The sequence below is a fragment of the Cebus imitator genome, unplaced genomic scaffold, assembly GCF_001604975.1.
Source record: "Cebus imitator isolate Cc_AM_T3 unplaced genomic scaffold, Cebus_imitator-1.0 Scaffold77, whole genome shotgun sequence".
Taxonomy (NCBI): domain Eukaryota; kingdom Metazoa; phylum Chordata; class Mammalia; order Primates; family Cebidae; genus Cebus; species Cebus imitator.
Window position 1 is genome coordinate 267,314 of NW_016107392.1, and position 22,349 is coordinate 289,662.

Below are 22,349 nucleotides of genomic sequence, written 5' to 3' on the forward strand. Positions count from 1 at the left end.
TAATACAGACAGCGGTTGTTTCCACATAGAAATAACCCCTGAACCTATAAATTCACCGACAAAGACTTGGGAACTTATTCAAGCACAAAAAAATATCCTCATATCTCTTTACCAGATGGTACCCATCTCCAGATGAAAGATGTTCTCCTGTTCTGCCCACTGGAAGCAAATTGGGAGCGACCAGAAGAAATGGTGGAATGTAAATAAATGCATCCATTTCATTTCAACCCTTTTGTCCTCCATGGAAAACAACGGTAATTTCCTTCTTGAGACAGCTGGGAAAGAATGAAGCCCACAGTGGACTATTCACCAGGCCTCCAAAGCATTTCTCAGAATTTTCAGATCCTGAAATGAATTCCTAGCACTCATTGTTATTCAGATGTTAATTTCATCTAATGCTGACTCTAACGAGTCTGTACTATACCTGGTGAGCTGAAATGCAGTGCACCTGCCAACACACCGTCAGGCTTCTATTTAACCCAGGCAAAGGGTCTTTTATACTCTTCCTGGACAGGAAAAGATCGGAAACAATTTTTTAATGTTACATTTATTTTTTTAAAAACTTTGCCTTAAGATTTATTCAACAAATATTCATTCAGCCACAAGGACTGAACTCCCAAAGGTCGGAATCACCACTATTTTGGTACCCAGCATCTTGCATGATGTTATAAAAAAGAAAAATTCAAAAGAAAATCTGCACAATGGCCCACAATGGCTGTAGTCAGACAGGCAGGGAATAGAACCGAGGCCTGTAAACTATAGCTGACTTCTTGCTTGCGTAACCGGAGTTTTGTTACATACTTCACTGACAGGTACTGGTTATAAACCTGTTTATAGATGTAGAACAAGACAGGATGCAAAGAGTTTCCCTCCGCCAGACCCTAAGGCGCCTAACCTTTCTCCTACCCACTCCACCATGTATTTACCTTATCTTATGGACAGGGTCACCGAGCACCAATCAAAATTGCTTCACTTCTCCTTTCTCCACCTTCTGTGCCACGCCTATCCCCCATTAGGAAATGCGTCTATACTGTGCCTCCTGTAACCCACTTAGGGACACATTCTTAGTCTACCCTGAGTCTGTGTTCCTGGGCTTCGTCTTCGAGTGTGGCTCAGAATAAATCTAACCGTGATTTCTCTAAGACCTAGTGCCTGTTAATTTCACTTTTCAGCCAGTGATGTATACCATCCAAACACCTCTAATCCTCCCCTCATCACACCTAAGACTGCAACCAAAAATGCCACGGGCGGGGCAGGGAGGCACACAGATTCCCTCCCATCCCCTCTCTGTCTTCTCTCATTGGCTCAGCCCTGATCTCTCTTCTCCTCTCCCCTCTTATTCTATCCCTTTTCCTACTTCCTGACTCATAAAGCCTCTTTATGAGTTCACAGAAAAAAGAAAAGGGGGTGGCGGTGGGGAGAGGACACGCATCTGTAACATCTGTAGCTGTTACAACTAAAGAGCCTTTAGACTCAAGCCATGCAGATTCCTATATCCTGCCTTTAGGTACCACTGGTTCCTCACCTTACCCCACGTATACCCCAGGAAGATAGCTGCACTCCAGTTGGCCTAATGCACCATTGTTTTCTCCAGCTCCTTCACGTCAAGACCCAAACCTCCCTCAACCCTAGCTTTACCAAGGTAGGGAATGAAACTCTTCCTGGGATCCTAATGAGCAGTGGTAGTCCCTGAGCTGCCAATCTCATCCTCACGACAGGCAGGGGTGGTGCTTGTCTGTCATTATACTTGACTCCTTCCCCTTCCTCTCCCTAAGCTGGTCTCGCCCTTTCCTTAAAATGACAACACTGTGTAGAGTCAGCTCCTGACAGCCTCCCCCACCCCAATCTGCCCTGGCCAGCCAGGGCTCTAAAGGCGTCATCCGAAAGCCAGGGTGTTTTTTCTAACCTCTCCCCGCCCTCCACCCACCTCTTGTTCTTTCAAGAACAAATTCTTTCCCCAGCATTTCTAAATTAAGAGAAAAAGAAAAGGAGTTTCTTCCATTTTCATCGTGGATGAAAAGAAGCCAGTTGTCAGTTATTTACCCCAAATCTGATTCCTAAATGACTCAACCCGAGACTGGATTTGAATTTTAAAGGCAAACCTAAAAAGAGTTTCTGAGATTTTTTAATTCACCAAAAGTGGCCAGGAGGTGAATTTGCTAAGCTGTGGTTATTGGCAAGAAGAACAGTAAAGTCAGGAAATTCTCTGCATAACTAGCCCGTCTTCCCGAAGCCTGCCGGGAGCAGGAAGAGGAGCTTCCAACTCCTCCCTGACTATTTCTCCTGAGTCTCCAGTCCAGGCACCCACTGGCTCTGGGCACAAGCCTGCCAGCCTCTTACTGCAAGTCACAGCGTATGTTCACATCCATTCATCAAATCCCATTTGGCAAGAGTTCAGGCAAGAAGGGGGGATTGACTTGCAGAGACACCAACTACTCCCTGCCTAACGGCTGCACAATGTCCTCTCCTTCTATGTAATCCAGCCAGACAGCAGCCAAGATACCCACCCCAAGGAACCTTCTGGAAAACTCCTTCTGGAATCACCCCATTCCCCTGCCCCACCAACTCCACCTCTCTGACCCAACTCCCACCACACACAGACACAGTGTATTAGTCAGGGCAGGCTGGGTGCTGCAACAAACATCCCCAACATCTCAGTGAACTCACAGAGTGAGGGTTTATTTGTCTCTCATATTTAACATTTGAGCAAATATTGCTATGATTTTGATTTTTTTCCAAATTATACTTCTAGCCTTCAATGTCTTAATTTTTTGAGGAACTGTGATTTATCCATGTTTATGTAACAGAGATGTCCTTCTTTATACTTTGCAGTGTAAAGAGCCCACTTCAAGCAGGTCCCAGATGGAAGGTTCAAGCCTTCAAAAGCTGGCAGCAGCTGGAAATCCTATATTTTTATTTAATTCTATGTTTTACAAAGTTCCAACTCCTTTGCTTTTATATAGCCAAAGATACCTACATTCCTACCAGTAGGTAAGATAGGTAGGAAATGAGAGGAAAAAATGCAAAGGAAATGAGAAGTCAGAGAGGGATCAAAACATACTCAGCCCTATCCACCTCTGCCAACAACAATAGCAGGCTGGTAGCTGGGCGTGTAGTCAAGATCAGCAACATACTCCCTGGAAGCCATAGTAGTGACCCTCCAGGGTTATGCTCGGTCAAAAAAACTGTGCTAGAGATCCAAGCCCCTTCTCACAAGGACTCTTTCAGCTACTTCCCTGGGTCAGCAGACCGCTGGAGACCTGGATCAGGACAGGGTTGAGCAAGCACCTCTCAGATCCAGAACCATTTCTCCTTTCTCTCCTGCCTCAGTCAGGTGGATTTAACAGCTCTCCCTGTCTATCCAGCCATCAGTCTACCCACCTCAAACCTCCCAGTAACTTCATTCTGGGGATCCAGCTGCCTGTCTCTGCAACGGGCCACAGTTGGAGCCAGCCTGATGCCCATTCACAACAGATCTCCCTAATTCTGAATCTCAGGGGAGGGTGTAAATGCCTGTAGTAGATGGTATTCCTGTTCATCAATGATGCCATTTTTCCATGCTGTGGAAGAAGTATACATTCCTGGACTGCTGGACTCAGAAGCTGCCCTGTGACTTACTTTAGCCATTAAAATGGCTTGGGGACAAGGGGGGAGGGGCGGGGATGAATATGTGGAATGTGTGTCACTTCTGAGCAGAAATTATGAGAGCCAGAGCATGGTTTACTTGACTCTGTATTCCTCCGTCATGGTGACTAAGCAGTGCTTCATATAGAAGCTGCTGCATTAGCCCAGGTCCCAGAATGAGGACAACATGGAGGAAAGCCAGAGCCAACCCAGGATGAATACGTTGCGGGCATGAGAAATAAACCTCTACTGATTCTTTTGGAAGCCCTTGGAACTTCAGGGTTATTTGTTACAGTGGTGGAAGCTTGTTCGATCCTGACTGATAAAGTGAATGCCCCGCCCTCCCCTCCCAGAACAGTCTGGGACTGCCTGTGTAAATTACACCACCTTCTTCCCAGAACTTTTCATATCCAAAGAGGCTTCTCAAAGAAATCATTTTGCATCTCTTCTCCAGGTCTGCTGCCTGCTTTCTTTAGCAAATAAGGAAGTCTCAACATCTGCCCTGGCATGCCCTTCTAGTTCAGCCTCAATAGAAACTGATTGGCAGTTCCTTTTGCTATCAAAGGAAAAAACTGTAATCTCTCAGAGGGCACTGCCACCACCTACATTTGCCCTACTGTGGTTTGTGCATGGTAGACACCAGGGGATGTTTGCTGTCTGAAGGGAACGGGGGTACTTTTGAGGAAGAAATTGATAGCATTGTTAGTAAAGTTTAAAGCCTGAGAGGTGGGTTGGACCATCTAGAATGTGTTCCATCTAAATTTCTACCCACGCTGTGTCCCTGTTTTAGCAACCTCCCTCAAACCCCTCCCTGCCAAAAAAACAAAAATGCACTTAAAAGCAAAGGGTGTAACTCGGTTATTTTTAAACTGAAAAATACAAAGATCCAAGGCTTTGGGACAAGTCAAATTAAAATGCAATTTTTTATCTCGCTGTCCTCCCCTAGACAAGGCGCTCACATTTGGAGTGGAGATTACGCAGACGTTCGTCCTATACAAAGCCCAGAAGCTGAACTGATTGCACTGCAGAGGCTTAAGGGACACCGAAACCCAGCCTCAGAGGTGTCACCAGGGCAGCTGGCGTTCCCATCAGAGGAAGGACCTGGCCCACTTTGCTCAATCGGTCCATCCATTGGTGGCCCAGCATTTGCTCCCCTGAATCACTGGCTAGTGGGGCTGGCAGCAACAACTCGATATTCAAGCTCCACGTAGACACAGGCGCTGAATTGCCCCAGCGATTCTTTGACCTGGCGCAGAACACTCTATACACCGTGGACCTCCACATTGCAGGTGGATATTCCAGCCTGGCCCGGCAGAGGCGTGCATGTATCACTGAGTCATTTATGCTGGCAACCCTTGAGGGCCAGATGACTTTTCTCCTTTAGAGGCTGGCACTTCATAATTACAGCTGTGTTTGTGTTGTCATGCCCAATTACCTCACTTACAGCCTTAAAATAGAAACCAGCCAAAGGTGCTGGCTGTGCAGACAAAGGAGGAGGCTTCACAGGACTCAGAACCTGGGGACTGAGCCAGAGGGGAGGGCTTGAAGCTAGACACAAACGTCCTAACTGTTACTCTTTTTCCTCTCCTCATGAGGGAAACAGAACAGCGCCATAAGACTGTAAACGAATGAATGGGAGCGTGATGGAGACAGAACTCCAAGTTATTCTTCTTTCTAGTGTGGAAACATTCATTTACCCATGAATGAAGTCAACCAAAAAGGGGATCTTAGGTGTCCTGTTAGCTAAGGGAGAAAACCCAGAAGAGTTCTGTCACTGTCTCCATATTTCCCTCCAATGACGGGAATAACCCAATCCACAAATGACTCTTCTCTCCAAAAAGAATTTCTACTGTCTCCCATCCCCATAGCTGCAGGCCACAGCAGAGAACCCAATGCAGAAGAGAACCCTCCAACTAGAGAGCAAGAGCCCTTCCCCAGGTGGGTAGGGAAAGAATAGCAGCTTATCTCAGAGGGCAAGGAGGAAGCAAACCTCTGTAGAAACCAAGTCATAGCAATGCCCGCAAAAACCATAAGCCCCTCCTTCTGAGCTCTCCGTCTCAGCTAGGGACACTTCAGAATTTTTTTTTTTTTTTTTTTGAGACAGTCTCACTCTGTCTCCCAGGCTTGAATGCAATGGGAATACAGCTCGCTGCAGCCTCAATCTCCCAGGCTCAAGCAATCCTCCCAACTCAGCCTCCCAAGTAGCTGGAACCACAGGCACATGACACCACAGCCTGCTAATTTTTTTTAGGTTTTGTAAAGAAGAGGTCTCACTATGTTGCTCAAGCTGATCTCGAACTCCTGGGCTCATGCGATCCTCCTGTCTTGGCCTCTCAAAGTGCTAGGATTGCAGGCAAAAACCACTGCCCCTGGCCAGAACTTGTCTGCCCTTGTCTCCCACTCCATCTTCTCCTCTCAGACCAATTTTACATCCTCAATCTTTTTCAAATCCATGCCCTTCTCTCCTTACCACCAGCTTCTGCCCTGATTCAGGTCTTTATCATCTGTCCCTGGAGCTTGGCATCTTCTTGACTGGTCTCTACCCTGTCAAATCCACCCTCTATGGCATAGCCAACAGTAAAGCTGAGCACCCCACCCCTCCACTGGGACCCTCCAGGACTCCCAGTGACCAGTCGGGTGCAGTGCTCACTGTAGCTCATGGCTTTCCACCAGGCCCTCCGGGCCCACCAGCCAGCCTCCTGCTGCTCCTTAGCTCCTACCTGATCTTCCAGCAAGACCAAAAGGCGTGAGGTGCTGCACCTACATCAAGTCGTCTCTCCCCTCAGTGCTGTTTTTCAGCTTGTCCACTCCCTCACCATTCCTTCTTCCACAGCTTACTTAAATCCAATGCATTGGCCAGGCATGGTGGCTCATGCCTGTAATCTGGGATTACACTTTGGGAGGCTGAGGCGGGAGGATCACCTGAGGTCAGGAGTTTGAGACTAGCCTGACCAATAAGGAGAAACCCTGTCTCTACTAAAAACACAAAATTAGCCAGGCGTGGTGGCACATGCCTGTAATCCCAGCTACTCAGGAGGCTGAGGCAGGAGAATCGCTTGAACCTGAGAGGCGGAGGGTGTGGTGAGCTGAGATCATGCCATTGCATTCCAGCCTGGGCAACAAGAGCAAAACTCTGTCTCAAAAAAAAAAAAAAAAAAAAAAAAAATCCAATGCATCTCTAAATACTTGATTCAGATTTCAACCCCTCTAAGAAGCCTTCCCCGACACCTCTCTCTCATCTTCTACATGAGAATCCTCCATCATTAAATGTAACATCACATGTTCTGGATATCTGCCGTGGAGTCTATTTCCCCATGATTATGAAGATTCTTGACAGGAGGGGATATGTCTTATTTGATGTGGTGTGTACCTGCTGCTGGCACAGAGAACATTTTCAAAACCTAGATGAATGAATGCATGGATGAATGAGCGAAGGACAAACAAAGGAAAACTGACTGCACCATCTTTGTGTTAGAGCCCCAGAGACAGAGCAGAATCTGCCCCCGCATTACCAGGAGGAGGGCCCAGCCCAGCACTCCCTCCGATGCACAGCACTTCCCACGTCTACAAGCCACAGCCACTTTATTGGTTTTCTCGTTTGTTTGTTTGTTTTTTGTCGGGTTTTTTTTGAGATGGAGTTTTGCTCTTGCTGCCCAGGCTGGAGTGCAGTGGTGTGATCTTGGCTCGCTGCAACCTCTGCTTCCTGGGTTCAAGTGATTCTCCTGCCTCAGCCTCCCGACTAACTGAGGTTACAGGTGCTCACCACTACACCTGGCAAATTTTTTTGTATTTTTAGTAGAGACGGGGTTATACTATGTTGTCCAGGCTGGTCTCAAACTCCTGATCTCAGGTGATCCACCCGCTTCCACCTCCCAAAGTGCTGGGATTACAGGCGTGAGCCACCGCACCCAGGCTGGTTTTCTCCTTTTCATCTCAGCCCCTGCTAGGCAGCATATGGAAGTGTCTACCATGCAGTCGTTGTGTGACCCTCGTTACTTAGCCTTTCTAAGCTTCAGGTTGCCATAAGTTAAATGGACTCGATTTTAGTAGCTACCGAATAGAACTGCTGGGAAAACTGAATGAGATACAATGAGGTGTGCAGTCAGACCTCAGTAAATGGTAGATGTAACGAAGCTGGAAAACTGATTGAGAAATACAGGTAGTGGGAGTTCAGAGTGAACACATAATGGAGAACTACTGTCTTCAGTAGAGCATCTCCCCCTAAAATATTCCTTGCATAATCAATAGCTCTGGGAAGCTCCACTGTCATGATTTCCCTGTGTCTGCTACCAAAGGCCGTGTTATCCATTTCCTTGCCATTCTCAACCAGTGCGCTCCGGATTGCCGCAGAACAAGAAACACATGGGCAGAGGAAAAAACCAGCACTGTATGCTAGGCCAGGCCTTCCCAAGACTTCACTCAGGCTCCTTGAGAAACTGCAGACATTCCCCTCCCAGCTGTAGTAGCTGGATGACCTGGGACAAATGAAATTAGTTACAAACACATTTATTCCCAGCCCAAATCCAAAAGCTAATCTTCACCCCAGTTTGGTAATTAGTAGGTGACAGTTTGGAGATTTGAGATTTGCAGATGTGAAAAGTCCGGGATTGGAGGCCAAGATCGTGATTTCTGGTCCTGGATTCTCAAATTCCTCACTCACGAGAGTGTCAGCCAGAGAGCAGGGGGCCCTGAGCTTTCTTGGCTTCAGCATCGATCAGTGAGTATTCAATGGGCCACTGCAGGGTGCTTGCTACCCTGTGCTATGTCATTTGAGTGATCCTTGCAGATTTACACAATAGAAAAAGAAAACATTACACTAGAAGCAAAGATAATTAGAGCCAGTAGGACTAATCTGGTGAGTAGGGGCCATGGTGGGTTGGAGCCAGCTCTTATGGACTTCCTGAGAGTCGATTGTTAATGCTTCAGAAATTTTGCAAGCCACTTGTTAAATTATTCATAGCTTGAAATCAGTCATGAGGGGAGAATTTTCACCTGGGAAATTGGCAGGCATTACAAATCAAGGTTTCTCCCCGCCCATCCAGAACTGGTTTACCAGCACTCCAACAAGGAGTTCTCAAAACAGAAGACTTTAAGGCCAGCTAGGGGAGTGGTTTTGCATGGAGGCTATGGAATCACATAGACCTGGGATAAAATCCCAGCTCTACTAGCTGGATGACCTGGGACAAATGACTTAACCCCTCTGAGCCTGTTTTCTCTGTGTGTATAGAGCTCGAGTGTATTCAATGTTTACTATGTATCAGATATTATTCTCAAGATTTATACATATTAATGCATTGATTCCATGAAATAACCCTGTGAAGAAGAAATTATTATTATCCCCATTCTATAGATGAAGAAAATCAAGCCCAAGAGAGATTAAGGAACTCCACCAATATCACACAGCTAGTCAGTGGCAGAGCTGGGATACAAAGACAGGCATCTTGCCCCAGAGCCTGCCTGCCCTCTCACCTTCTAGCTCTGTGCTGCGCTATACGGGAGCCACTGGCTGTGTGGAGCTATCAGGTACTGGAAACAGGGCTGGTGTGAATTGAGAAGTGCTGTAAGTGTGAAATACACATTAGATTTCAAAGACCTCATGTAAAAAAAGTGTATAAAGTATCTTGCTAATACTAGTCACTTACCTGTAGAAATGATATCTTGGCTATAGTGAATTAAAGGAAAGATGTCATTACTATTCTTTGCACTTGTTTCTTTTTACTTTTTTTTATTTTTTTTGAGACAGAGTTTCACTCTTGTTGCCCAAGCTGGAGTGCAGTGGCACAATCTTGGCTGGCTGCCACCTTCGCCTCCCGGGCTCAAGAGACTCTCCTGCCTCAGCCTCCTGAGTAGCTGGAATTACAGGTGCACACCACCATGCCGGCTAATTTTTTAGGAGAGATGAGGTGTTGCCATGTTGGCCAGGCTGGTCATGAACTCCTGACCTCAGGTAATCTGCCTGCCTTCGCCTCCCAAAATGCTGGGATTATAGACGTGAGCCACCGCACCCAGCCTCTTTTTACTTTTTTTTTAATATGACTAGTAGAAAATGTTGGGCCGGGCGTGGTGGCTCACACCTGTAATCCCAGCACTTTGAAAGGCCAAGGCAGGAGGATCACCTGAGGTCAGGAGTTCAAGACCAGCCTGGCCAACATGGCGAAACCCCATCTCTATTAAAAATACAAAAAATTAGCCTGGTGTGGTGGTACACACCTGTAATCCCAGCTACTCAGGAGGCTGAGGCAGGAGAATCGCTTGAACCGGGAGGTGGAGGTTGTGGTGAGCCAAGATCGCACCATTGCACTCCAGCCTGGGTGACAGAGCGAGACTCCGTCTCAAAAAGAAAAAGGAAAGAAAAAGAATGTTAAGTGACATTGCAATTCACATTACATTTCTGTTGGAGAGTGCCGCTGGCTAGTGCCCTAACCTCCTACCTCAGTGCATGCATTAAATCAGTTAATGCAAGGAGGGCATCTGGCACTCTGCCCGAAACAAATTAAGCACCTAATAGCTACTGTTAATATTAGTGAAAGTACTGGTTTTCAGATGTAGTCCAGTATTTTTTTTTTTCCAAACAACTGGGTTTTTTAAATTTTTTTTTTTTTTTTTTTAGAGAAAGGTTCTCACTCTGTCACCCAGGCTGGAGTAAAGTGTTGTTATCACAGCTCACTGCAGCCTTGAACTCCTGGGCTTAAACGATCCTCCACCTCAGCCACCTGAGTAACTAGGACTACAAGCACATGCCACCATGCCCAGCTAGTTTTTTCATTTTTTTGTAGAGATGGGTTCTATTTTGCCTAGGTTGGTCTTGAACTTCTGGCCTCAAGCAATTCCCCCACTTTGGCCTCTCAAATTGTTGAGATTATAGGCACGAAGCACCGTGCCTGGCTCCCAAGTAACTTCTTATAACAGAGAAGAGGGGAGGTCTGATTGCAGTTGTGTCGAACCTGGAGGAGGCCTTTCAAGGAGCCATTTAGCCGTCGGCACCACCTCCACCAACTGGAAAACCCATAGGATGATGTAATCTTTAAATGTCCTTCAAGCTTTAGCGTTCTCTGTCTATCATTTCAGAGAAGTTGAGGAAGAAGTATGGGAAAGAATTAGGTGTCAATGGCAGTATATTACAATGATTATGGAAAAACACTCCCTTTTTGCTTGGGAAAATCAAAGTGGTTTGTTCCCAGGTCTAGGCACAGCCCAGAAATGGGAGCATCACGGATGTGAGTTGGGGGTCCCCTGTGGGCTCCTGGATCATTACCTATGCACATTCACATGGACAACACCAATGTACCATGTCACCTCTCCACTTCAGCTCAGTCACAACCTGCCAACTTCCTACTTACCCAGGACCTGGGCAGACCACACACAGGCTCTAGGTGCCAATATCCTAGTCAAGCCCCAGGGCCAGGCAACAGTGACATTCAGCCCAGGCACCACAGTGATTTTGCTGTCCTGAAGGCAACTTTAGGCTCAACCAGCCCTGGTGTCTGCCAGGCAGGCTCCCAATTCTGCCTCCAGCCCTTGCCCCTGGCTCTGGTATCGTATGTGTGGACAGGGAGAGCAGCCAACTCTTCGCCGGGCCCTCTAACAAGTTCCACGGGTCTGTTTGTTAAAGAAAAATTCCAGTGGGTGCATCCAACACATGGAACTCAAGTACAGAAATTATATTTATCCACCCCACTGCCAAGGAGATCACATGCCCCGTGAGTCACTCCAGATGTGCTCAAAAACAGTCTCTCTCTGTGGAAGCCCAGTCCCCCAATCCCAGAGAGAGTCAAATGAAGAGAGGTACTGACTCCTGTCCCACCCAGGACGCAACCTTCAGCCTGCAGCCTACTGAGGCAAAGTAGGCATTCCTGCACATCTGCAAAAGGAAGGGAGAGAAGCACTTCATCATCTCACTGGGAAGAACGGCACGGGCATACCTGCAGCTACTGGGGTTCCATTGGGCTTGAGAATCAATTTTTTCATCTTTTGAAGGACAAGATGCGTTGGAAGACATTGCTGCTTCTGCTGTTGTATTACAATGCTCAGGCTTCTGTGTGCCACAGGTGGAGCAGGGGTGAGTTGCTTTTTATTCATTTGTTTGTTTGATGCTCATTATTTTTTCTTAAATGCAATTCAAAATTTGGAGAGAAGGACATTAGGAGCCCTGCACTCTTCCTTTATCTAATCTGTCAATTGTTTAATGTTTCTTGATGTGTTCCCACTTCTTAGAGGGTGATGGGAAAATGACACTGGAAAAATTCAAAGACCCTGAGGGAACTAGGTCGAGGCGGAGAACCCAGCGAGCACCCCTTTCTGGCATCCCAGAGAGAACGCATTTCTGTTTCATAGAAAGTATAACTCATTTCTTCGAGTGCCCCCACTACCTGCAGCAGTTGGGCCAGATCATCTGAAGAGCAGGTGCCGAGGTCTGCTGCTAAAATGATGGGGTGATGGGGGCTGGGATGCCAAAGGCCTGCTCCCTGGGGGAACCAGAGCAGGGGCTCTGTAGGACGTTGCCTCCTCACCGGGAAGGGACGCATCTCTGCAGCCAGGTAGAGGTGGGCAGGTGAGGAGAGCAACCCTTTTCCCTCTATGTGCATGCTCCGCTGTTCCCACCAGCCCCATCACCCCCTCACAAAGGAAGGGGGCTCAGCAAAGGCTGTTCTCTCATTACTGACTTCCCTCCCTTCATGATGTAGTTCCTCAGAGCTGGATGGCATCTTTTCTCCATTTCCCTGGGACTGGCTCTTCTTGGTAGACACCGGGAGCACTTCAGACCAGAGTTTATCACTGTTAGGAAAGGAGGGACCCACAGCACTGCCCACTCTTCACCAATATGAATGGAAATCTTTCCACTCTCTAAAGTCAACTGAGTTCACTGTCCTAGAAAGAACTGCAAGAAGGGGCTTCTTCGAGTCAGCCAGTCGGTGTTTCCAGAGATGCAAAATTGGAAGACAACTGGCATGGTGGCATGGACGTGCCCCCTGCTTGCTTCTCAACAACAGTGTCGGGGAAGGAAGGAGTGCCAGGAGTGGGGATAGAGCAGCACAAGAGAAGGATCTGGAATGGGAGGGAGGTGAAAGCCACTGTAATTATTTTGGGTTTTACTTCCTCATAGTTAACCTAATATCAGGTTAAGCCTGATAATAGGGACTTATATCTCTAACAGGGATATAAGTCTTTTGACCTGGGCTGTGAAGTGATCATTGCCCAGAAACAAATAATACAGCATTCTCTGTTTTTCTTATAACATTTGCATACATGTGCACATACACACATGTACACCCCTCCCTTTTCGTTTTTTTAATTTTTAATTTCTGTAGGTACATAGTAGGTGTACATATTTCTGGGGCCCATGAGATGTTTCTATACAGGCACGCAATGCATAATAATCTCATCATGGGAGATGGGGTATCCATCACCACACGCATTTAGCTTCTGTGTTACAAACAATCCAATTATACTCTTTTAGTTATTTTTATGTTCTATTTTATTTATTTGTTGAGATGGAGTCTCATTCTGTTGCCCAAGCTGGAGTGCAGTGGTGCAATCTTGGCTCATTGCAACCTCTGCCTCCCAGGCTCAAGCCATTCTCATGCCTCAGCCTCTCAAGTAGCTGGAATTACAGGCATACACCACCACGCCTGGCTAATTTTTGTATTTTTAGTAGAGATGAGGTTTCACCATATTGGCCAGACTGGTCTCGAACTCCTAACCACAACTGATCCGCTCACCTCAGCCTCCCAAAGTGCTGGGATTACAGGCGTGAGCCACCACGCCCAGTCCTCTTTTAGTTATTTTTAAACATACAATTAAATTATTATTGACTATAGTCACCCTGTTGTCACACCTCCCTCTTCACGATGTGCATAAACTTTGGGGCAGTACTTGGAAGTAAAGAGCAAAGAGATCTTAGAGTTGGGTTCTGCCCCTCCCCTCTTTATCACACTGGGGATTTGCCTGTTACACGTGATAATAATGTCCACTCTTCCTAATGCACAGGGTGTTAGAAAGCCAGAAGGAATTATCTAACTTGCAATATGGCTTGTAAACATGAGAACCACATCATGAGCTACTCTGCAAGAGACCTGATTTAAGTTCCATCTCTGTTTGGCAGTGTGATCTCAGACAAGTCTCTTAACCCCTCTGAGCTTTAGTTCACTAACAGGTGACATTAACATCCATCACATCAATAAAATTTACCCTCATAATGTTACTATGAGGGTCATATTCAAAAATATAGATGAAAATGTTTTGTAAATGTCAAAGTACAATATAAACATTAGCTATAACCTACTAGTTTTTGAAAAATAAAAATTTTTCACTAAAGGAAGTTTGAGGCTCTTAACAGGGGAATCTACAGCAATATTCTGGGAGCAAGTCCTCTGGCCTACATTCTTCCGCATTGGGAAAGGTCGGCCCCCAGTGAGGTCACGATCCACAGACTCAAAGCCAGCCTATCTTGAGGCCACAATGAGGCAGCGGATGTGAAGTGCTAGATTAATGGCTCAAGTCAGTGCTCAGAGTCAACAAATGATATGGAGGCCCTCCAACCATCATCAAATGTCTTCCACGTAGCAGATTTTTTTTTGTTGTTTTTAACATTTTTTTCTAATTATAAAAGAAACACACAATTCTTGCCATCTTTTTTTTTAAAGGCAGAATAGGAGTTACACCCAAATGAATAACAGTTTTTCCAGATACATTATTCATTTCACCTTCATCCTTACCCCACCCTGACTCCAGCCCCAATTCAAAGTATTCCCTTTGGAAACAGTCTGAGGGCAATCTCTTCCGGGGATTTTCCTCTTCTACCGCCTGCACTTTGGCCCCCCAAGCCCTTCACCACCCCTCCTTCCTGCTCCAATACGTAGGAATGTAGACGTAAACCCACAGGCAACATACACCTTGCTGTCAGGACAGCCTTTTTCCTACCATCCTCCCCGCCTTGCTCTAAGCGCTCTCTAGGATTCCACCCTGGGAGGCAGCTTTCCATGCCAGGATCCAGGAGCACCCGTTCCAGCCCCACCAGCTTGATTAAGACCAAATGACTCACCTGTGGCCAAGCCAGGAAAGCCACATCTAAACACACACACACACACACACACACACACACACACACACACACACACACAGAGACAGGTGGCCCACATCCTAGCGCATACCAGGTCCTGCCAGGGCACCACTGAAATGGGGAGCACTAGCCAGACTTGAAAAAGAAATATGCATCTATTAATGAATATGAATATCTTGCATCTATTAATGAATATGGATATCTATGCTTTTGTTGAATACATGCAAATTATTTTTTAGGTAGTTTAATAGAGCAGCCCTTCCATTTTTTGGTGGAACTTACGTGATTTTCAGGTGTCCATTTTAGGGTTGTGTGTGTCCTCAGTCACGAATGTTCCACGAGGGAAGGGCCTGTGGTCGGTACTTAGTAAGTACTCACTGACTGCCGGGCATGGTGGTGCATGCTTGTAAATTCCAGTGACTCAGGGGACTGAGAGGACAGGAGTTCGAGACCAGCCTGGAAACATAGTGAGACCTCATCTCTTAAAAAAATTAAAGTTAAAAAAAAATTAGCAGAGCATAGTAGCATATGCCTGTAGTCCCAGCCAGTCAGAAGGTTAAGGTGGTAAGATCACTTCGGCCCAGCAGGTGAAGGACACAGAGAGCTTTGATTGCACCATCACACTCCAGCCTGGATGACAGAGCAAGATCCTGTGTTCAAAAAGAAAATTGTCTTAAGTATTCACTGCCCGAGTGTCCCATACAGAGCCATCTCCTCACTCCACAGTAACTCCATGAGGCAGGTGCCATCCTGACCATTTACAGGTAAGAAAACTGGAGGGTGAGGCAAGAAACGAAGTGCCCCAGTTCCCCCAGCTGCAAGGGCAGGGTTGGGTTTGATCCCCCAGATCCATCAGCCGTCAGAGTGTCCCATCCTCATTCATCTGCTCTCCGTATTTCTCCATCCACCATGCGCCACTCACCTGCTCCTGGCAGCTCCAGGCTCCCCCTGCATGGTGGAGCTTTCCAGCAAGAGGAGCTGGCTGCCAGAGCTCTTTCGGGAGCTCTCCCAGAGGACCCCCACGCACAGGGCCAAGACCCTGTCTCTCTCAGAATAGTAGTGTGTTTCCAGAGGGCTGGCCCAGGAGCCAAAAAGTAGATGACATCAGTCAGCTCTGGCAAAAGATCTTTTACAAATGAGAGTCTTTCCTTTCCACACCCACTGTCCTTTCCATCAAGTTGCTTCAACTGATTCATTAAAAATACAGTTGTAGTTTGGGTTGAGATGCTCTACAGCTTGAATCCTTTCCAGCCAGTTCTTTGCCACAAATGCTACACACAGTTCTGTGGAAAGCGTGGTTAGCCTGAATACTGGGCTGCTGAACATACTGGAGTGATGGGAGGAAAGAAGATGAAAGAGACTTTTAACCCAGATTACAAAAAGTCAAAGAGAAGGTCAGACTCCCAAACAAAGGCAGGCTACTCCACTGGAGTGCATCTGGCTGTTTGTCTAGGCAAGAAAGCTTTGAAGGGCTAAGATGTGGGGAGGTAGGGGACATCCTTCACTGAGATAAATTTTAAAAATAGCTTCTTTCAGGACCAAACAGGGACTCCTCAGGGATAAGGACAGGGTGTGGTGGAGACCGAAGTCAACATGTACTTTCTGATCATTAGCCAAGACTAAAAACTGCAAATAAGCTCCAGATTCACCCTATTAGAGAAAGAAGGATTTGGGGCCGGGTGCAGTGGCTCACACCTGTAATCCCAGGACTTTGGGAGGCTAAGGTGGGTGGATCATGAGATCAGGAGATCGAGACCAGCTTTACCAACATGGTGAAATCCTGTCTCTACTAAAAATACAAAAATTAGCCGGTCGTGGTGGCAAGTGCCTGTAATCCCAGCTACTCAGGAGGCTGAGGCAGGAGGATCGCTTAAACCCGGGAGGCAGAGGTTACAGTGAGCTGAGATCGTGCCACTGCACTCCAGCCTGGGTGACATATCGAGACTCTGTCTCAAAAAAAAAAAAAAAAAAAAAAAAAGAAAAGGAAGGATTTTGAAAATAGAGCTTAGTGATGAGGGCAGGTGATGTGTTCCTATGGGATTATTTATTCATTTGACAAGCAGGAAGGGGCATGATGCCGGGCACTGGGAATATAACAGTGAACCAAACAGACGAAATCCCATACCCTCTAGTGAGGGGAAACAGGCAGCAAATGTATTTATATTTTAAAATAGGTGACTTTTTGGATGATAATAAAGTAGGGACAGAGGCTAGTGAACACAGAGGGTTGTAATTTTAAATATAGTCACCACAAAGAGCATTTTTCTCCAGCCACATTCAGGTGCACGGGTATGGGTATGAAAAAGGTAGAGCCTGGATTGTGTTTTTCCAAGCGATTGCAAAGGAACAATAAGGGGCCAGGCGTGGTGGCTCACACCTGTAATCCCAGCACTTTGGGAGGCTGAGGCAGGCAGATCACTTAAGGTCAGGAGTTTGAGATCAGCCTGGCCAACATGGTGAACAACCCCATCTCTACTGAAAAAAAAAAATACAAAATTAGCTGGGCATGGTGGCATGCACCTGTAGTCTCAGCTACTCAGGAGGCTGAGGCACAAGAATTGCTTGCACCTGGGAGCCGAGATTGCACCACTGCACTCCAGTGTGAGCAACAGAGCAAGACTCTTGTCTCCAACAACAACAAAAAAAGGAACAAGGAGGGATAAAAGGATAATCAATGCAGGAGAGTGATCCTAAAAGTAGTCCTTTGACCTTGCATGTCACATTATTACAAGTCAAGTCAGAGTTTTAAAAAATATGTGTGATCCATTTAAGAATATGTTTTAGCCAAGCACTGTGGCTCACACCTGTAATCCTAGCACTTTGAGAGTCCAAGGCGGGCAGATCACGAGGTCAGGAGTTCGATACCAGCCTGGCCAAAATGGAGAAACCCCATGTCTACTAAAAATACAAAAATTAGCCAGGTGGGGTGGCAGGAACCTGTAATCCCAGCTACTCAGGAGGCTGAGGCAGGAGAATCGCTTGAACCAGGAGGTGGAAGTTGCAGTGAGCCGAGATCATGGCATTGCACTCCAGCCTGGGTAACAAGAGCAAGACTCAGTCTCAAAAAATATATATATATACATTTTTATATCAAATGCATGCATTCATTCATAACTACCATTTATCCTTTCTGTAGTTATTCAGAACTGAAGAATGTCCAGTCTCTGGGCAAAGGTACCTACAAAAAGATAGCACTTTTCGCCTTATTAGTGAGATTGGGTTTTGGAACCTTGGAGATCTGGATTTTCTTTTTTTTGAGACAGATTCTCGCTCTGTCACCCAGGAATGCAGTGCCATGATCTCGGCTCACTGCAACCTCTGCCTTCCATGTTCAAGCGATTCTCCTGCCTCAGCCTACTGAGTAGCTGGAATTATAGGTGCCTGCCACTACGCCCAGCTAATTTTTGAATGTTCAATAGAGGTGGGGTTTCACCATGTTGTCCAGGATGGTCTCGATCTCTTGACCTTGTGATTCACCCGCCTCGGGCTCCCAAAGTGCTGGGATTACAGGCGTGAGCCACCACGCCTTGCCAGAGATGTGGATTTTAATCTCAGCCCTACCTCAAATAAATTGGATGGCCTAGGACAATTTTCTTAACCTCTGAGTTTCTTAATCTATAAAATGGAAAGTTACTATTTACCTCACAAGGTACTTATGGACAGCACCATGTGCACAGTGAACGCCATAGCTATGACATTATTGTATCTGAGCCCAACATGTTAAAAGCTTTAGTCTGGGCCGGGCGCGGTGGCTCACGCCTGTAACCCCAGCACTTTGGGAGGCCGAGGCGGGTGGATCACGAGGTCAAGAGATCGAGACCATCCTGGTCAACATGGTGAAACCTCGTCTCTACTAAAAATACAAAACATTAGCTGGGCATGGTGGCGTGTGCCTGTAATCCCAGCTACTCAGGATGCTGAGGCAGGAGAATTTCCTGAACCCAGGAGGCGGAGGTTGCGGTGAGCCGAGATCGCGCCATTGCACTCCAGCCTGGGTAACAAGAGCGAAACTCCGACTCAAAAAAAAAAGCTTTAGTCTGAGGTCGAGAGGTATCTCTCAGCAGAAGACGCGGACAGAACACGCTTTAACACATGAATCATGAACTCTGGATCCAGTTCCTGGACTAACTTAGTCCACGTGGCATGACCTTTAGCAAGTGAGTCACTTGTTCTATGCTGGTCGGTGCCGTGTGTCCTAGATGCTCATTGGTCCAGGGAGCCGAGGGGGAGCTGAGCTGCCCTTGGTTTCCCCACCCCGCTGCCAGCCTGTGCGGCCGACTTCCATGCAAGCAGACCATTGAGTCTCAGGGTCCCTGGGACAGACACAGCGAGTAGCCCTCGTGGACATATTCACATCCTGAAGAAATTTACATCCTGGACAGTGGGCTAGGCAGGGAGCATGGAATCGAGAAGAAAGTAAACAGATGGGCTCAATTTTACACAAGCAAAAGATGCACAAAGTCCGTGCTTCTGACAAACACATCTCAGCAGCCTTCTTGTCTGAGGTTCAGTGCTCAGGCAGCACCCGGGAGGCATGCGGTCCTCCTGCCAGTCTCTGCTCTCCGCATCCTGCTCTCAGAGGAGGTGCCGTTGCTAATGGGCATCCGGGGAGGAGCACTCAGGCCTCGCTCCCACCAGCCTGGCAAAGGCTGTGCTGCCCGGAGCACTTTACTCACAGCTCACAGGGAGCAGGGAGCTGAACTTAAAGCGACTTCCGTAAGTTTGAAAGACAGGACAGAAGGGAAAGGGAGAAAAACCCAGCAAAGCCCTGAAAATTCTCCAAGTCTGTTGTTTTGTTTTTTTTACTACCTAGTTTATGTTTTTTTAAAAAATATTCCAAAATATATCCTGAGACCTCACCCAGAGCTCTGCATTATGCACACACGGAGGTGAAGCAGAGGCTGCATGCAGCCCATTCATGCCCTCCCAGGGCCTGGCAACCCTGATGAAACTCTTCAGGGTGGTGGGCAGCAAGCTGCAGGACATGAAGCCTGAATGCAGAAATCATGAGGAGACAGAGAAAGGAAACAGTACGGTGGGAGTAGCAGGAAAGGCTTCCTGGGGAAACAGGATTTTCTAAAATGTAGAGGTGAGTCTGGTTTCCAGCTTTGCACATACACATCTTGGAGTTTGCCAGCCCTCGTTTCAGCCATCAGCATCTCTAGCAGGGTACAGCCTTCGTCATTATGGACAAGAACATCTTGGAGTGACCGTACACTGGGAAATTTTACCTCTGTGTTTTGACATGGATCAGATAGAGCTATTTCTCACCCACCTCACCTCCAGCCTCTTCAGTGGAGATAAGTTTATTCTCTCTAGGTCTTGCCTCCCACAGGGAGTCAGATCTGAGCCACTGAGGTGTCTGCCCTAGAGCTGACTGCCCTTCAGCAGCCTAAGGGGCAGAACCGTCCCTACCCCTGCCTGATGCACAAGGTCAAAGCAGCCACAGAAATGTGAGGGGCAGCTCTGCCAGGGCTGGTGGACCAGTACAAGGGTGGGGGTGAGGAAGGGAGGAAGAGAGACCCATCTTTAAGATTCCTGTGCTTCCCACACATATATCCTAAGTTTTTACTTTTTAAATGAATTGGTAAGACCTCTTTTTTTACCTTCTAGATATTGATCCTTCTCAGTTACATTCATTAGAAATGCTTTCTTCTTTTGCTTGGTTTTTTTTTTTTTTTTTTTTTTTTTCTTTTGAGATAGGGTCTCACTCTGTTGCCCAGTCTGGTCTCAAAGAGTACAGTGGCTGATCACAGCTCACTGCAGCCTTGAACTCCCAGACCCAATTGATCCTCCTGCCTCAGCCTCCCAAGTAGCTGGGGCCACAAGCATGTGCCACCATGCCCAGCTAATTTCCTTTATTTTTAGTAGAAACAGTTCTCACTATGTTGCCCAAGCTGGTCTCAAACTCCTGGGTTCAAGTGATCCACCCACTCACCCTCCCAAAGTTCTGGGATTACAAATGTAAGCCACCATGCCTGACTCACACATACATTCTAAAGCAATAGCCATCCTCCTTGTCTGAAGGCTGAAGCTATTTCTAAGTCTCCACCAAATTATGTTATTGTTCAGTAGGAGACCAAAAGCTACTGGAAATGACGTTTCCATTATCAAGCCAGCTTTAAATCAGGAAGTATTTTCTTCTTGGCTCTCTGAGAACTAGGGGGGTCCACCTGGGGTGAGCATGTTAAAGGCACGTTGCTGTTCACAGGACAATAACTGAGTGAAGAAAGTCCAGGTCTCAGATCATGAATAACTTCCAGGCAGGCAGCCACAGGCTGGCTGTGATTACAGCAGGCAGAAAGTGCTCCACGCCCTGACAATCCCTCCCTACTCATTCATCTGCTGGGAGTGAGGGTGTGTGTATGTGTGTGTGTGTGTCTGTGTGTGTGTGTGTCTGTGTGTGTCTCTGTGTGTGTATGTGTTTTTAAGGGAACAATACCTTTAGTTTGGCAATAAAAGATAAAATCTAGCAGAATTAAAGAAGTAAAGTCCCTCTTAGCTCCTATCCTGAGAAGGGAGTTTACTCTACCTGCTTTCTTCCTGGTTGGAATAAAGAAGAGCACAAAGAAAGAAACAGGCCACACCTCGATCCTGGTCCAACTCATCTCATGCCAAGGAGAAAGCAGAGACAAAGTCTGTGCCCTCTTTGTGCCTGCACTTCTTAACCTCCAAGAACATGATGACCTTGGTCTCTTCAGATGACCCTGTAAGGCCCCAAAAGATAAGCAAACGCTCTGAATTGTTTTATAGTAGAAAGACTCCATTGGCCTGCCTACGATGTGGATAACGCAGATCTGGTGACCCACTGGAGCCTGGGAGCTGGAAAAAGTCCCAGTGCCTACATTTCACTCCCAGAGGTGCCCATAAATTGGCCTGGAGTGTGGCCTTGGGCATTTGGGTTTCTAAAAGTGCCCAGGTGAATCGAATGTCTAGTCAAGGCTGGGAGCCACTGGTCTAACCAAAGAGCTGCCACACAGCCTAGGGTTAGCATCTTCCATGCAATTTCAGGTCAGACTCACTCTGACTGGACAGTGGTTCTCAACGTTGGCTGTCATTAGAAGCACTTAGGAAGCTTTACGAAATTGTAATGTCTTCAGTGTACTCTGGTTCAACTAAATCAGAACTCTGGAGCCAGGAGAAAGAAATCGTTCTGGTGACTCTAACAGTGTTAACTAGTGGAGTCACAGACACCTCGCTCTCCCGAGTTCCACCTGAAACTACCAGCACTGCCAATGGATAAGCAGAGGCAAAGCCTTCCTCAAGCCCTAAAATCTATGATTCTGTGGGAAACTGGCTCTTTTCTGGCAAAGAGTATAAACTGCTGAAATGCTGGGCTAGGGAATACTGCCATGGAGTTCATAGCTCCTTCCCCGGGCATGGCCTGGCAAAGCAGAGCTGGTCGAGGAGAACTTTAGTGCAGGGATTTGGTCATCAACAGCTATGTCTGGTGCATACCCAGAAGCCTGCCAGGGGTACAGAAATATAAAACCATCATAGCTATGCCAGCCCTTGAAGAGCTTGTGGTATTGATCATAAATGATTTACTGAGAAAGCAATTTACAGCAATACTATAATACATCCACCAGGCTTTTCTGGGACAAGGCAGATCCTTACCAGTGAGGTCAGTGAGCTTTTCAGGAAAGTTCCTTTTTTTTTTTTTTTT

At 46.8% G+C, this 22,349-nt stretch overlaps 1 protein-coding gene across 1 annotated transcript in view; it reads left to right on the plus strand.

Annotated features, from left to right (window-relative positions):
* The first annotated feature begins 11,154 nt into the window (after positions 1 to 11,154).
* The window catches only part of FAM180A (family with sequence similarity 180 member A), a 16,821-nt gene continuing 5,626 nt past the window's right edge, over positions 11,155 to 22,349 (plus strand). The window contains exon 1 of the mRNA XM_017532509.2: positions 11,155 to 11,683. Coding sequence (XP_017387998.1) covers positions 11,608 to 11,683 — 76 coding nt within the window. The 5' untranslated portion in view covers positions 11,155 to 11,607. The remainder of the gene's footprint in view (positions 11,684 to 22,349) is intronic.